The 17,542-nt window shown below is 38.5% G+C and overlaps 1 protein-coding gene across 8 annotated transcripts in view; it reads left to right on the plus strand.

The window, feature by feature from the left end:
* PEAK1 (pseudopodium enriched atypical kinase 1) overlaps positions 1–17,542 on the plus strand; it is a gene marked incomplete at its 3' end in the record, with an annotated part of 295,822 nt that overhangs the window by 258,895 nt on the left and 19,385 nt on the right. For all 8 annotated transcript variants that reach the window (XM_081230131.1, XM_081230134.1, XM_081230132.1 and 5 more), the window contains one exon: positions 2,664–2,857. In XM_081230131.1, coding sequence (XP_081086257.1) covers positions 2,664–2,857 — 194 coding nt within the window. The remainder of the gene's footprint in view (positions 1–2,663; positions 2,858–17,542) is intronic.

The following is a 17,542-nucleotide window of genomic DNA, read 5'->3' on the forward strand; positions in this document are numbered from 1 at the left end:
TAGTTTTTACAATAGGCTTAATATAAATAGCCCATTTCCTGGGAGGAAAACAGACAAGCGAGGGTGGAGTCATGGTTTCTGAACTCACCTTCACCAGTCATTTTTGACAAATGGAAAAGAGAGCTTCCTTTTAGTAATAACGATGAGATTGGGGGAAGTAAGAGAAAAGGCAAGAGCAAGGCTGCAGAGATTAGGAGCCTAAAAACACCTTTTTAGAAATCTCTCAAGTTGACTCGAGAATAAGAAGAGAGCGTCTGGAGGTTTAATGTTTTTCCTGTCAAAGGGGGATGATGTTTTTTAATCATTTTATATTTATTGCTTTGAAATTTTAAATGGCTTATATTAACTTTTGCCCAGCAAAGATCATTTTCCCTCTCCTGAAGCATGTTGATAACTTCTCAGTGACACTAAGTGGAATCTGAGAGTGTCTCAGAAGTGTCACTTTGCTTTTCTTTTCTAACGTGTAGAAGTAGAGCCCCTTGTTACCTTGAATTTATGATGTTCCATATTATGAAAAACTAGCTTTGTTTTGGGTTGATAACCTAAGGCAGCCCATTAAGAAGAGGCAGCATGCTTTACCATGTGAGGCCTCCTTTACATAAACCACCCTGTTGACTGCTAGTGAACTGATCCCTTCCCACCTCACCCTATCCCCAAGAGCCAGATTCCATAATGGAACCTCTCACTCATTGCTTACTCTCAGTATAGAGAGACCTCTGGCTCTGCCAGCTTTGAAAGAATATTTTTGAAGTTGTATATCCAGCAGACTTCAAGGCTTATTTTTCTGTTCCGGCACATGCATAATTTCCATAATGAAAAATTGATAAGAAAGTACTCCTCCTTCAGATCTACTCCCTCAAATCCACAGGTGATGTATGTTCTGATGACACATGATCAAACAAAGTACCTCTTTTAAAGAAACTTGTAAATGTCACCATGACTCACTGTCATTTGAAAATCCAGAAATAACATGTCACAGTATATAAGATGTTTCCTTTCATTCTTTCTCTTTGCCCATTAAAACAAAACAAAACAAAACAAAAAACAGGAAGAAGAGCTAGCTGGTGAGTGTGTGACAGTCTAGGAATACTTTTAGTAGACCCAGAAACCATTAAAGGTGCCTGATTTTGAATTTGTTTCATTGAACCAGCCCAATGAGATTTTCTAACTAGGCCGGTTTTCTCCACCAACATTTAATAATCATTCCACCCCCTTGTACTCTATAGCAACAGCATTGGAAGTTCAGGCAGAGTGGGATGTGGGGAAGACTGGAAGAGATAGCTATAAGCAAATGAGCAGGCAGCAGTGAAACAAGATCGGGAAACACAAAGCACTATGGAAGACCATCCTCTGGTATGTGGCCAGTGGGATGCTTCAGATTCATTTTAATAGATGAGATTAACTAGAGGTCAGAACTTTCTTTTCCATTTGCCTTGCCTGCTGCATGCATACAGGCAAAGGTTGATGCTTCACTGTGCTCCTAGCAACAAGACTTCCAGGCCTCAGTTTACCTAAAATAATTGCTTTACTTCCTTTTTCAAATCTCAACTTTACTCCTGATCCTTTACTAAATAGTTTTGTAAATACTTTAGTGTGTAGTAAATACTATATACTAAATAAAGTAAATACTGTAAAGTATTTCATATTTATTATAGTATTATAGCACAGTTCACCCTTTTTTTTTTTTTTTTTTTTTTTTGCGGTATGCGGGCCTCTCACTGCTGTGGCCTCTCCCGTTGCGGAGCACAGGCTCCGGACGCGCAGGCTCAGCGGCCATGGCTCACGGGCCCAGCCGCTCCGCGGCATGTGGGATCTTCCCAGACCGGGGCACGAACCCGTGTCCCCTGCATCGGCAGGCGGAGTCTCAACCACTGCACCACCAGGGAAGCCCAAGTTCACCCTTTTTATTTGCGAGTTCCACATCTGCAGATTCAACCAACCATGGATTAAAAATATTATGGGAAAAAAAAAATTCCAGGAAGTTCCAAAAAGCAAAAATTGAATTCGCAGTGCACCGGCAACTGCATACATAGCATTAACATTGTATTTACAGCTATTTCCATAGCATTTACATTGTATTGGGTATTATAAGTAATCTAGAGATGATTTAAAGTATATGGGAGGATGTGTGTAGGTTATATGCAAATGCTACAGCCATTTTATATAAGGGACTCGAGCATCTGTGGATTTTGGTATCCTGTGGGTGGTCCTAGAACCGGCACCCTTCAGATACCAAGGGATGACTGTACTATAGTATGGTAAATATAGTAAATATGCTAAATACTTTCTTAAATACTTTAGTGTATTAGTCTTTAACTAGTTAAGCATTCAGTTCCCTCTACCCCTACTACCTAAAAAAAAAGTTCCACTCCTTACCTGTTATTCTCAAACTTCCCTCTGAGCCTACTATAGCTCCTGTACCAAACTGAATTCTCAATATGTATGAATCAAGTATGTATCAAGTATCCCAATATATATATGATAGAAGTATCCGCCTGCATGAAAGACTGCCTTATATTCAGACAAGTATGTTGGGGTTTATGACCCATTGCTGTGACTATAGGGCCAGCTATTTACATTTATGGCAATATGTGCCTTCCATAAATCTAAATTTTAGCAAAATCCTTTGAATGCCAGTGTGATGGTGGTCTGATTTGTTTCAGTCATGTGACCCATGAAGTGACAGAGGATTTTTCTCCTCGGGATCCAAGCACTGTTGTTGTGAAGCAAGATGGTGGGGGCTGTACTTCAGTCACACCGGCATTGCCGCTGCCTGAACTGGAAAGGGAAGAGGAAAAGGGAGACATTTCAGGTCCTATGGACCCGAATCCCTGTAGTGCGACATACAGCAACTTAGGTAAGTGCAAATGTCACGTAAAGAGTACTTAAAGTTTGTCTTTTTATGTACCAGCCTAATGCTTATTTCCCTGGAAAGATGGTTTTTATTGTTCCATGGGGCAAAAGTTGGAAATTGGAGTTATAAATTTTAACTCACATCAGAAAAAGTCCTGTATTTAATTTGTACTAGGCATATATTAAACACCTGTTACCATGAGTCCTGTGCCATGTGCTAGGATTCTGACATAGTCCCTGCCTTGAGAGACTCACCTGGAGGGAAAGAGATGAACTAGTTAATGATTTCAGTATAATATGATGAGTGCAGTGATAGAGAATACACACGGAATTTTTTTGGCCGTGCCATGCAGCTAGCGGGATCCTAGTTCCCCGACCAGGGATTGAACCTGGGCCCGCAGCAGTGAAAGCGCAGAGTCTCACAATGGACTGCCAGGGAATTCCCCACACAGAATATTTTTATATTACACAGGGAAGGGTGTCAAAAGATGCCTTCCAGGGGACTTCCCTGGCAGTCCAGTGGTTAAGACTCCACGCTGCCACTGCAGAGGGCGTGGGTTCGATCCCTGGTCAGGGAACTAAGATCCCACATGCTGCACGATGCAGCCACACACAAAAAAAATTAATTAATTAAATAAAATTAAAATTTTTTTAAAAAGAAAGAAAGATGCCTTCCTGGAGATAATTTCTGAACTTGTTTAGCTGGTTGACAGAGGGAAAGAAGTGTAACAACATGAGCAAAGAAGAGGCAACACATGAGCAAAAAGTATGGAGATGCGAAATGGCTTGATACGTGTGGATAACACAACCATTTAGTGTTACTGAGGTGTGCCCTGGAGAGTTAGACAAGATCATGCATTTCATGCTGAAACCTTAGATTTTTTTTGCTGTTTGTGGTAGTAAACCACTAAAGGGTAAAGGGTTTTAAGCAGAGGAATGATATGATTAGATTTGTGTTTTAGGGACTTCCCTGGAAGTCCAGTGGTTAAGACTTCACCTTCCAGGACCTCCCTGATGGCACAGTGGTTAAAAATCCACCTGCCAATGCAGGGGACATGGGTTCAAGCCCTGGTCCGGGAAGATCCCACCTGCCGCAGAACAACTAAGCTGGTGCGCCACAGCTACTGAGCCTGAGCTCTAGAGTCCACGAGCCACAACTACCGAAGCCTGCATGCCTAGAGCCCGTGCTCCTCAACAAGAGAAGCCACCTCAATGAGAAGCCCACGCACCACAACTAAGAGTAGCCCCCGCTCACTGCAAGTAGAGAAAGCCCACGAGCAGCAACCAAGACCCAGTGCAGCCATAAACAAATAAATAAATTTATTAAAAAAAAAAAAAGACTTCACCTTCCAAGGCAGGGGGTGTGGGTTCGATCCCGGTCAGGGAGCTAAGATCCCACATGCCTCGTGACCAAAAATCCAAAACATAAAACAGAAGCAATATCGTAATAAATTCGATATGGTCCACATCAAAAAAAAGAAAATCTAAAAAAAGATTTGTGTTTTAGAATGTCCACTGCAGGCTGCCATGTGAGGATGAATTAGAGGCAAATTATTTGGTAACAGGAAATCTGGTAGTTGGATACTATTGCAGAACCACATAAAGGGATGAGAAAGAAAGGCCTCAACTAAGATAGTGGGGAAGGGGAACAGTGAACAGATTTAAGAGAGATTTGTGAGGTAAAATACCTCAGTGGTTAATTGGATATGAATGATGTAAAGAATCTATAATAATAGGGAGGGTGGGGGGGAGGGAGACGCAAGAGGGAAGAGATATGGGAACATATGTATATGTATAACTGATTCACTTTGTTATAAAGCAGAAACTAACACACCATTGTAAAGCAATTATACTCCAATAAAGATCTTAAAAAAAAACAACAAAAAAAAGAATCTATAATATATCCCAGATTTCTGGCTTGGAGCTAGCAGATTTGAGGAGGGAAGATCCCACTTATTGGAGGTGTTTAGGCAGAGCCTGAGGGATCATCTCTCAGAGATGCTGTGAAGGCGAATCCTGCACTACACAGAAGGTTGAACTAAATTATCTCTAATGTACTTATCAATGCAAAGATTATTCAATTTTGAAATCATCTTCACTCTTCTTCCTTGACTGCCCAGTGACTTCTGATCTCTCTCTCCCTCGAGTGTCACCGAGTTTCCTTCTGAAAAGCAAAGCTTGGGGCTGGACAAGGATTTCTTAGTGCTCTTCTCCCATGAAGTCAAGAGAGAGATGAGTAACATGAGCTGCACTGCCACATGCGTAGCACGAGTAAGATTCTTATGGACCACTGACCAATTCTCACATCTGTCTGGAAACCAGTGGCATATAATATCAAAGCATTCTTCTACCTAGTGTCTCACCTCCTTTCTTTGTCTTTTTAAATCATTCTAAGATCAGCTAGTGTACTTGGAAATAAGGGCATCCTTAAGAGGACCAAAAGGTTAGGTAAAACTATTGGAGAAATGCTCTACTATGTCCTTTTGGGAAACTCAATCATAACAACCCACATACAGTTGAAAATACATTCCATAAGGAGAAGACTTCCATTCTAAGTTCCTGAAGCCTTCTGTGGTTTGTGGGTAGGGGAAAGTAAACTCTTGCAGTTTACCCAAGCAACCATCTTGGATACCATTTTCCAGTTGGAATAGATTTTATAGTCAAGTGGTTTATTGAACTTTTTCCATTCTTTTACATTTTATGAGACATATTATGAGATGAAAATTTTATTTTTTTATTTAGTATATGTCCTCAGATAGCAAACATATCAGGAATTATATTTCAGACATTCTTACTGCACTGAAATTTCTTTCATGACATCCTCAGTAAAATATATACAAATTTTTACTGATTGTATGTTATCTTATGGCATCTTTTCTTTAAAAATATCCATTTGCCCACATCAGTTAAAGTTAACTATTTTATCTTATTATCGTCTCAGTTATGTAGATTGTTAGAAAAAAATAGAGCATTGCTTTCATGAATACGCCTAGTGCCTTACATATATTAACTCATTTAATCCTCACAACAACCTTAGGAATTATTATCCCCATTTTTCAGATGAGGAAAGTACATCAGAGTGCCGTGCCCAGAGTCACAGAACCTGTAAGAACTGAACCAAGATTGGAACCCAGTTGGTCTATATTACTAGACTATAATGATGGCAACCACTAAATTCTTAGAAGATACTGAAGGGCTGCAGCTGTCTCCCCTTTTTTTTTTTAAAGTCATCTACTTTGAGACACAAAATTTAAGACTTTTTTTAAAAAGATTATGATTTCTTAGAGTACAAAAATACCAAGTTACAGATGCCCCATCAGAAAAATAGCTTTCTTTCTACCTATTGCTTTACTTTTAAAAGTATGTGATACTCATAAAATGTTGCCTAACTTTCCTTGAGTGCTTAAGTGGTGATAACTTGACTCCATAGGATATGATACGTGGTTAGTTGCTTCTTTGGAACGGTCTTACTATGTGAGTAAAATAATAACTGAGTAATAGATAGGGTTGGCTCCATCAGTTCTACAAACTGATAGGTGTTTCTTTTGTTTGTTTTAATTTTTTGTTTTGTTGTTGTTATTTTTCCTAACGGAACAAGTATTCCAGGTGGCATTTGGAACTTACCTTTTTTAATATTTTCAATAAATCTTTTGCATGAAGTTTTAAACTATCCCTTGGAGTAATTTCTTATAATTTAATGCCCTGGTAGCTTTGAAAAAAAAATTGTGTTTTAAGACCAAAAGGAAACAAAACCTAATATAATAGCTTCAGATCCTTTTAAATATTCTAGAACCATTCCACAAACATATGTTACATATTTCTTTTTCATTTTCTTTCCTAATTTCTTCTTCTTTTTTAAAAAAAAAATGAGTCAGAGGATGGATGGACTGATGGAAGAAACTGAAGGAGGGAAGTTAAGGATTACCATAATTTTTGCTGTGGAATTTATTTCTGAAAATTGCATCGTGAAGTGGGCTTAGGAAGCAGTGTTATATAGTAGGAAAAAAACGTAGGTTTGGGAGATCAGACAGGTTTAGGTTTATATGACAGCTGTATCACTGCCCACCTGCATGATTGTGGGTCAGTTATTTACCATCTCTGAGCTTCAGTTTCCTCATCTGACATGAGGGAATAGTAGCATCTGCTTTGTAGGGCTGATGGCAAAAGAAGTACTTGATACATAGAGGTGCTTAATCATTGAAGTTCCTTTATTTCTACACCAAAATATACTGTTGCTTTCTTTTTTCAATGTTTGATGTGCTAGCCACAAAATGTAGCATAAAGCAGAAATAATTTTAAATGTTTATTAGAAATGTTGAATAAGCAGAGCAACAAAATCCAAAAAGTTGTGGGCTGCCTATACAACTGATGACTGAGAGAGTGAAACACGATAGAGGAGACAGGACACCAAGGTGGCCAACAGGGACCAGAGGAGAGATAACAAATAACAGCGAAGTACTGCGACAGACCCAGTCCCCCAAAGTCTGCTAGTTATAGCAAAACAAAGGGACATGGTTTGCATTTGCTTTGTAGTTCCCACATTTCTTAGATAGTTCTGAAAACTAATTAGTCAAAAAAAAAAAAAAAAACTGGATTGGAATGGGCCTTGATTACCATACGTCAGAATCTCCCGTTAGACCTCTACCTTTGAGACAGCTTCCTTTCTCTGCTATGGTATAACAAGAGCTGTTGTGATTCAACCATTCCCACAAAAAGCTACCGACTTATGCGAACCATCCATTTTTTTTTCACCTTAGAGATCCCTCTCCAGGGTTAATTCAGCTGCCTTTTTTCTTGTCCTTAACATAAATAAAGCAAACTTTATTTTGTTTATAACAATTAATTATAGATTTTAGAGCTACAGTATACAGTATGGTAGCCACTAGCCACATCTGGCTATTTAAATTTAAATTCATTAAAATGTAAATAAAAATTCAGTTCTTCAGTCTCACTAGCAATATTTCAAGTGCTCAGTAGCCACATGTGGCTAATAGCTACTGTATTCAACATGCAGATACAGAACATTTCTGTCATCACAGAAAGTTCTGTTGGACAACACTGCTTTAAAGAATTGGTTATTTGGGGGATTTGTATTGTCTTCTGTGGGCACAAAAATCGTTATTGGTTTTTATGTGCTTGACAACTGCTTAGGAAGGTTACCCCTTATAGAGTGATGGTTTTCCTCTGGGTGATGGTGATATGTGATCACTGAACAAACTCTGATCTATAACACTTTAATACACCCGAAACTGAATTTAGCAGGGTATCTGCCACCAAAATGATTTCCTAAAGAAGTGATAGAAAGTTTTTTTAATCAGACCTTCAAGATTTCCCCACGTTTCTTATGTCTGTCTCAAAATGTCTAGAAGAAATATCGCTAGATTTTTATGTGGCACACCTGACAACTTTATCAGCCTGCTGAAATCAAGATCTTGTAATGACTTCTACTCTGTTGGAAATTAGTTGGTGACTTTAGCTCTTCTTCACTCACTTTTTAACCGAGTACTCCAGACGTTACTTTTTAGAAAGATCTATCTAGTCTCCCTTTACTGGACAGAATTTTGGCTTGTTCCTCTTTCTTTGTGCCTACAACCTAGCACGTTATCTAAAACACACAGAAGGTGCTGAAAACATGTTTGGATGAATATGCCAAAAATGACTTAGCATTTGACTATGTAAGTTTCGGGTTAGGGAAACGGAGCTCTCCTGAGGAAAGTTCATACAGGAAAATTTCAAGTCCTAGTTTGTGTGTTCCATTTATCAGCTGGCTTTTTTTTTCTAAAGTGAGACTTAATCAGGTGTTTCCTAATTAAGGAATTATGTAAGCCATACCTCAGTTTCCTTTCCATGTGAAACTGTCCACATTTCTCATCTTACTTACCTAGAGCATCTCCTTAAGTCTGCACTGTTCAAACACTGAAAGAAAACACCTGAAAGTCTTCTATCTCCAGAACTTCCTTTGACAATGTATTGACCATCGGTGTTAAATTTTAAAGAATAGATAAACTTAAAGGAATGTCATTACATTGCCAGCCTTGATGGTAGTAATTATGGAGTAATGTCATCATAAATGGCAGCTTTAAAAAAAATCATTCTGAAGAGTATATTACCATTCATTCATTTACTCAACAAATAATTATTGAGGAATAACAATTCTATGGGCCAGACATTATGCCACACAATGCAAAGTTAACTATTTGAACCAAAGATGAAAGAATTGCACATTTTTAGATTATCTGGATGTTTAACAAAAAAGTGAGAGTGACAGCTCTGAACATTTGTTTGTGCATTTGTTGTACTTCCTAAAAATGTAATTATCTCTATTTAAAAAGAAACTATAGACTGTGTTCCTATCTTTTAAGTTAGCTGCATTCACATTTAAAAATAGTTTCCCATGCACTGGAATTTGTTGGCAGAGTGCAATATTCAAATTACATAGATAACTTACCCCCAAATAAATAATCTCTGTTCTTGAAGAGATTCTCATTAATGAGATCTTTAAAAATTGAGTCTGTCAGCTGCTACACCACTGACATTCTTTAAAGTGGTCCGTGTATCTCTTTATTTGAGGCTAAGCCTGAACCTGAAGTGGTCTTAAAGCTTTGTTTTATCATTTGGCATGATCTTGATGTCCCCTGTGGTTTGCCAGTTGGTGCTTACATTTAACTGTGGTGGGACCTAGCACAGTAATAATGCCCAGATAGATTAGGACCCTTCCTCCTAAGTTGCTGATGCCCATTGCCAGGGGATGATACAGTGAGTGCTGGGGGCAGCCAAGGAGAGGCCTACTTATTTGACAAGGCTGGTGCACAGTGTGCTGTGTGGCATCTATATTTATAAACTCCAGTGCATCTTTCCCAGTTTGGTGATGATCATATCTTCTGTTGTCCTCTCCCTTCCCATTCTCATCTGTGTTACTTGTCATGAGCCCTGGGGAAAGATTAAGGATGAATATTGAAATTACAATTTAAATAGAAAAATATATTCCATTTATTTTGGCTTTAACACTTTCATTTGTTGAGTGCCAGCTACCTCCTGGGAACCAGGCTAGGCACTGGGAATACTGGTGCTATCTTCAAGGACTTCTGCTCTTTGGGAAAGACAGCCATGGGGGCTGGACTCTTAGGAGCTCATGTGATAGTTGCTGTGATGCAGGTATTTAAAGGTTCAATAAAAGCCCCTGCCTGGAGGAGTCTTGAAGAGGGTCACTAAGTTTTCAAGTTTGAAAGAAGAGTAGTTGTTTGCCAGGTTGACAAGCAAGGGAGAACATTCCAGGTAGAGGGAAGAGTATGTACAAAGGCCTGAAGCTTGATAGAAAAATGAATGTTCAGTTAACTCCCAATAATTAATTAAAGGTAGCTTAAGTGCAGAGTGAAAGAGGCAGAATTGGCAAAATGGAGCAGAGTGGAAAAGCAAGGCCAGATCATAAATGGTATGTATGTATCACAATGAGTGTATCTTTTACCTGTAGGAAATGGAGCGCCACTGAAGAATTTTGGATAGAGGGACATGATCAGGATTTTTTTAAGATCATTCTGGAAGCTACCTACAGAATGACTGGAGGCAGGGAGACTGACCAGGAGACCATGACATTCCTGTCTTACTAGAATAAAGGGCTAATTGTACTCATTAACATACTGCTCCTGTCTAAATGGGTCATCCTTAAGTGCCTTTAATCCCTAGCACCCTAAGATTGTAGTGATCGTCAGATCTTAAGCAAACATTTGCTGTGATTTGTCCTGAGTGTGTCTTCAAATGATAGTACCTTCCAGTAGATGTCTATAGTGATGTAATTATTATTTTGATTTTTTTACTGTGTAATCATCTTTAAAATGTTGATCTTTAGAGATAATATTTTTCTTATTTCCTTTCTATTTATTATACCAATTGTGTAAGTTTTTAGAGCCTATATCAATCATCTTCCTTCCTGAGGAGTTTTAAACACCTTTTTGCTTCTTTGAAGTAGTGTCATTAAATTATTCCCTTTTAATCCATCTTTCATCATTTGCTTTTCAGAATGTGATATAAGACCTTATTTGTCAGTCTGAAGACATTTTTAAGTGAAGAGAAAGTATAAAGATAGAGTTTAGAAACTCAGAAAGAGAGGAAAGGAAAGATTGAGTGTGGTTTAGTCAAATATATTTGTCCAAAAGAACTTTTTAGTCTATAAGGCAAGATTTAGAACACAATCTATTTTTCTTTCTGTTTAGAGAGCTGGCATGCCACAAAAATGTAGAGTATGTGATGTTATATCAGGCCTGCTGAAAGCTGAGCTTAGTGTCTGGTCCCGGAGGCTTGAGAAGAATGTACAGGATTAAAAGTTTAAAATAAAAACAGCTAAGGTACCAAGCTTTTAAAATGTTGACCCAGATGATTGGAATTCAGTTAGGAGAACTTGTCCTTCTCAGAAGAAAAAAGTTAAAAAACACAGGACGCATTTAGACTTGGGCGAATGGCTTGACCTACTTGCATGGGCTGTAGAATGTTCATGGTTTCATTTGGAACGCAAACATTTCTTATTCCCACGTGGAAATCTTAGCTCCCAGGAGATCATATCCCACTGTTTAGGGAGAGAAACCACTGTTAATTGTCTTTACCTCCTTGCTGCCTTGGCTGTCCATTTTCATTTTGGAATGATGACCAACTCTGCTGACACTCTGTCCTTCAGTCTGGCAGCTGTTTCCTGCACACTTGCTGCGTTTCTCACACCGTGCCAGAATTTCTGAGGAAATGTAAAAAAAAAACAAAAAAACAAACAAAAAAAACCATACACACATTATAAAAGGCTAAAAATGCTATCATAGAGTGAAAAGTGGTAAGAGAACACAGAGGAAGAAGGGATGGCTCCCAGTTTGGAGGTGGGGATTAGAGAGGGAGGGCTTCAGTAGAAAAGGGTTATTTGAGCTGGGCTTAGGACAGAACACCTTTACTAAGGTAGAGATGTAAAAATAAAAACATGGAGCATATTAAAAGAACAGGAATTGAGTGATTCTTGTGGGAGGGTTGATGAGAAATAGTGGTAGATAAAGCTGACAGCCTTGACCAACTTCCTGAGGAGTTTGGACTTTATTCTGAAGGTGGTGGAAAGTGGCATGATCAGCCCTCTTCTACCTCCTCTGATAAGCGCTAAAGAGCTGCTGATGATGATAGACCTTGTCTCACCTGTCAGTTCTGAGGTCATTTAAAAGAAAAGAAAAGCACTTTTGGAATCCTCCATTCCTTCTGTGTCCATGATTGTTTTCGTTTGTTCTGATTTAGAAAAATGGAAAGAAAATGACCATCCCATAAAGGTTCTCCTAAGGTCCACATTGGAAGGAGTGAGAATAGGTTCCTTTTTCTAGTTTTTCTGTTAATTCCTTTCTTCCTTCCATTTCCCCCTCAGCCAGACTCTTTGCTTTGTCATGGGTGTACAAATGAGGCAGGTCTCTGTCCTCAATGAACAAACCCATGGGGAATTCAGACAGGGACACAAGTCAAGTATTCTAAGTACTTAGAGAGAAATGTTCACAGAATGTATCTGTGGTCCCAAGGAAGGAGAGGTCAGTTTCGCGAAGTGGAGTAAGAAACATTCCTCAGAGGCAGAATGTTTAAAGATGAGAGGAGAGGGAAATCATTCCTGAAAGAGGGTCAACATGAACACAAACACAACATGAAGTAGCCAAGAGTGCTGGAGAAACCACAAGCAGTTTGGTAGCCCCAACTTATGACACACGGGGAAATGCTATGAGAGACACAGAACAACCAGGGCAAGGTCATAAAAGCCTTGCTTTCCATGCTGAAGCAAAAAAAACTCCATCCTCGGGATCAAGTCCAAATTCTCAAGGACGGAATTTTTGAAGTAGAGGAGTGCCATGATCAGCTTTGGTGTTTGAATAAAGTCTCTAATGGCTAGTGTGGTGAGGAAGGCAAAACTGGAGACAGTGGTAACAGGACACTGCCACAGTAGTCAGGACAGGAAGATAAGGTGCTGGTGCAGTTCACTACTTCTAACCTTTTCCACTGTCTGGGTCAGCAAATGGAAAATGAAGGTTTGTTACAAAGCATATTTCTGTCATCTTGTAAATAAACTGTGCTTCTGACTTCTCACATTAGCTGAGGCAAAGTAGGGCTGGGGCAGCACTGGGAGGGAGGCCTCACCATCACAGGAAGAGTTCAGTAAATGCCAAGCCCCTACATCCTTCGTATTGTTAAGAGCACAGAAAAATGGGAAGATATGACTGAAAACTGAATTTATGGTGGTTTCTAAAAATGGATTGTTGATTTGCTTTATTTAGATATAATTTATGTACCATAAAATTCACCCTTTTTGAGTGTGCAATTCAATGAGTTTTAGTATATTAACAGAATTTTACAACCACTACCAGTATCTAATTCCGGAACATTTTCATCACCCGAAACAGAAACCCATTAACAATCACTCTCTGTTTCCATTCTCCCTTCCCCCGAGCCATGGCAACCACTAACCTACTGTCTGTCTCTACGAATTTGTGTATTTCTAGACATTTCATATAAGTGGATTCATACGATATGTGGTTTTTTACTACTGGCTTCTCTCACTTAGCATAATGTTTCCAAGGTTCATACAGGTTGTAGCACATATCAGTACTTCATTTCTTTTTATGGCTGAATAATATTCTGTTGTGTGGCTATGCTACCTTTTGTTTATCCATTCATCATCAGTTGATGGACGTTTGAGTTATTTCCGCTTTGGGGCTTTTATCTTGTACTTCTACTCAAGTGTTGCTGTGAACATTTGAGTACAAGTTTTTGTGTGAACATATGTTTTCATTTCTCTCGGATATATCCCTAGGATTAGAAATGCTGGGTCATGTGGTAACTCTGTGTTTTATTTTTTGAGTAACTACCAAACTGTTTTCCAAGGTGGTGGCACCCTTTTAGATTCCCACTAGCAATATATGAGGGTTTGAATTTCTCCATATCTTACTAATACTTGCTCATCTATTTAATTGAAGCCAGCTTTGTGGATGTGAAGTGATGTCTTGTGGTTTTAGTTTGCATTTACCTAGTGAGAAATGCTGAGCATCTTTACATGTGCTTATTGGCCATTTGTATATCTTCTTTGGAGAAATGTCTATGCAAATCCTTTACCCACTTTTAATGGGTTATTTATATTTTCATTGTAAGAGTTATTTATAAATTCTAGATACAAATCTCCTATCAGATATATAACTTACACATATTCTCTCCCATTCTAAGGGCTATCTTTTCACTTTCTTGAAGTTAACCTTTGAAGCACAAAAGTTTTTCATTTTTATGAATTCCAATTTATTTTTTTCTCTTGTTGCTTTTCTTTTGTTGCTTTAGGTGTTATATTTAAGTAATCATTGCCTGACCCAAGGTCGAAAAAATTTATTCCTATGTTTTCTTCCAGGAGTTTTATAGATTTAGCTCTTAACATTTAGATCTTTCATACATTTTGAGTTAATTTTTGGGTATACTATGACGCAGGGGTTCAACTTCATTCTTTTGCATGTGGATACCAAGTTGTCCCAGCACCATTTGTTGAAAAGACTTCTCTTTCCCCATTGAATTATCTTGGCATCCTTGTTGAAAATCAGTTGACCATAAATATGAGTTTATTTCTGGACTCTCAATTCTATTCCATTCATCTGTATTTCTATTCTTATGCCAGTACCCCACAGTCTTGATTACTGTAGTTGTGAAGTAAGTTTTGAAGTCGGGAAATGAGGGTTCTTCTACTGTTCTCTTTTTCAAGATTTGGGCAGGGAGGCCTACTCTTGATCCTTTGTGTTTCCATATGAATTTTAGGATCATCCTGTCAATTTCTGCAAGAAGGCCAGCTGGGATTTTGATGGGGATTACATTAAATTTTTAGATCAATTTGGAGAATATTTCCATCTGAATCTATTAAGTCTAATCCATGAACATAAGATGTCTTTTCATTTATTTAGATTTTTAATGTCCTTCATCAGTGTTTGGTAGTTTTCCATGTACAAGTCTTACACTTAATTTCCTAATTTTTTTCCTAAATACTTTATTCTTTTCGATGATATTGTAAACGGAATTGTTTTCTTAATTTAACTTTTGAATTATTCATTGCCAGCGTGTAGAAATACAATTGATTTTTTCACATCTTTACTGGAGTATAATTGCTTTACAATGTTGTGTTAGTTTACTGTACAACAAAGTGAATCCGCTATATGTAAACATATCTCCCCATATCCCGTCCCTCTTGAGCCTCCTTCCCGCCCTCCCTATTCCACCCCTCTAAGTCATCACAAAGCATTGAGTTGATCTCCCTGTGCTATGCAGAAGCTTCCCACTAGCCATCCATTTTACATTCGGTAGTGTGTATGTGTCAGTGTTACTCTCACTTTGTCCCAGCTTCCCCTTCCCCACCTGTGTCCTCAAGTCCGTTCTCTATGTCTCCATCTTTATTCCTGCCCTGCCACTAGGTTCATCAGTAGGGGGGGTTTTTGTATTCCATACATATGCGTTAGCATACAGTATTTGTTTTTCTCTTTCTGACTTACTTCACTCTGTATGACAGACTCTAGGTCCATCCACCTCACTACAAATAACTCAGTTTCACTCCTTTTTATGGCTGAATAATACTCCATTGTATATATGTACCACATCTCCTTTATCCATTCATCTGTCGATGGACACTTAGGTTGTTTCCATGTCCTGGCTATTGCAAATAGTGCTGCAATGAACATTGTGGTATATGTCTCTCTCTTTTTTTTTTTTCTATTTATTTTTGCTGTGCTGGGTCTTCGTTTCTGTGCGAGGGCTATCTCTAGTTGTGGCAAGCAGGGGCCACTCTTCATCGTGGTGCGTGGGCCTCTCACTATCGCAGCCTATCTTGTTGTGGAGCACAGGCTCCAGACACGCAGGCTCAGTAGTTGTGGCACACGGGCCTAGTTGCTCTGCGACATGTGGGATCCTCCCAGACCAGGGCTCGAACCCGTGTCCCCTGCATTAGCAGGCAGACTCTCAACCACTGTGCCACCAGGGAAGCCCCATGTCTCTTTTTGAATTATGGTTTTCTCAGGGTAGATGCCCAATAGTGGGATTGCTGGGTCAATGGTAGTTCTGTTTTTAGTTTTTTAAGGAACCTCCATACTGTTCTCCATAGTAGCTGTATCAATTCACATTCCCACCAACAGTTCAGGAGGGTTCCCTTTTCTCCACACCCTCTCCATTTATTGTCTGTAGATTTTTTGATGATGGCCATTCTGACCGGTGTGAGGTGATACCTCATTGTGGTTTTGATTTGCATTTCTCTAATGATTAGTGATATTGAGCATCTTTTCATGTGTTTGCTGGCCATCTGTACATCTTCTTTGGAGAAATGTCTGTTTAGGTTACAATTGATTTTTTATATTGATCTTATATCCTGCAATCTTGCTGAACTGGTATATTAGTTCTAATAGTTTTTTTGTGGATTCCTTAGCCTTTCCTATATACAAGATTATGTCACCTGTGAATAGAGATAATTTTATCTCTTTTCCAATCTGCACGTTTTTATTTCTTTTCCTTTCATGATTTCCCTGGCTAGGTCCTCCAGTACAATGTAGACTAGAAGTGACAAGAATGGAAATCATTGTCTTGTTCCTGATCTTTGTGGGGAAAAATCTAGTCTTTTGCCATTAAGTATGATTTAGCTCTTGGTTTTTCATAGGTGACCTTTATCAGGATGAGGATGATCCCTTCTTTTCCCAGTTTGTTCAGTATTTTTATTATGAAAAGTATTGGATTTGCTGAAATGCTTTTTCCGCATCTGTTGAGCTGACCATGTGAGGTTTTTTCACTCTTTATTTTGTTTACATGGTGTATTACATTGATTGATTTTCAGATGTTAAACCAACCTTGCATTCCTGGGATAAATCCAAATTTGTTGTGATGTGTAATCCTTTTCATATGTTGCTGGATTCAGTTTGCTAGTACTTTGTGAGGATTTTTGTGCTTAGTAATAAGGGATATTAGTCTATAGTTTTCTTGTAAGGTCTTTCTCTTGTTTTGATGTATAGGTAATATTGGCCTGTCATAGGTTTCAAGTTGGTAAGTGTTCCCTCCCTTTCTACTTTTTGGAAGAGTTAGTGAATGATTGGTTTTAATACTTCTTTAAATGTTTGGTAGAATTCATCAATGAAGCCATATGGTCCTGGACTTTTCTTTGTGGGGATTTTGTAAATTATTAATTCAGTATCTTTACTTGTTACAGGTACCTATACAGTTTTGCCTCTTTTAGCCCTAAATATTTATTCCTCTAGTCATTCAAGAAATATTTATTAAGCATCAGTTAAATACAGGCCCTGATTTTTGACATAGAGGATACAGCAATTAGTAAAACAAAAGTCCTGGCCCTCTTAGAGTTTAGCATTCTCATACTCTTTCTCTGTCTCATTCTCATGCTGTCTATATATTCGTATTTCTTATTTATATGTAATGTAGCTCTGTTCCTTGTAAAAGAATATTGCTACATGCCATTGATGGAGAAAGGGCATACTTAGGTTTGCTTATATATTGTCATAGTTTGTGTAAACTCTTGGGTGTCCTTGAAGAGAGTTGCATATGTGGGAAATGGAGTATATTGTTGTTACAATCACAGTTTGTATGGTGCTTCCCCTTGGCATTGCTACAAGGACATGATTTTTAATAAAACAAGCCACCATCTTTATTCATTATCATCCTCAAGACCATC

This window comes from Mesoplodon bidens (genome assembly GCF_964165515.1).
Source record: "Mesoplodon bidens genome assembly, chromosome: 3".
NCBI classification, from domain to species: domain Eukaryota; kingdom Metazoa; phylum Chordata; class Mammalia; order Artiodactyla; family Ziphiidae; genus Mesoplodon; species Mesoplodon bidens.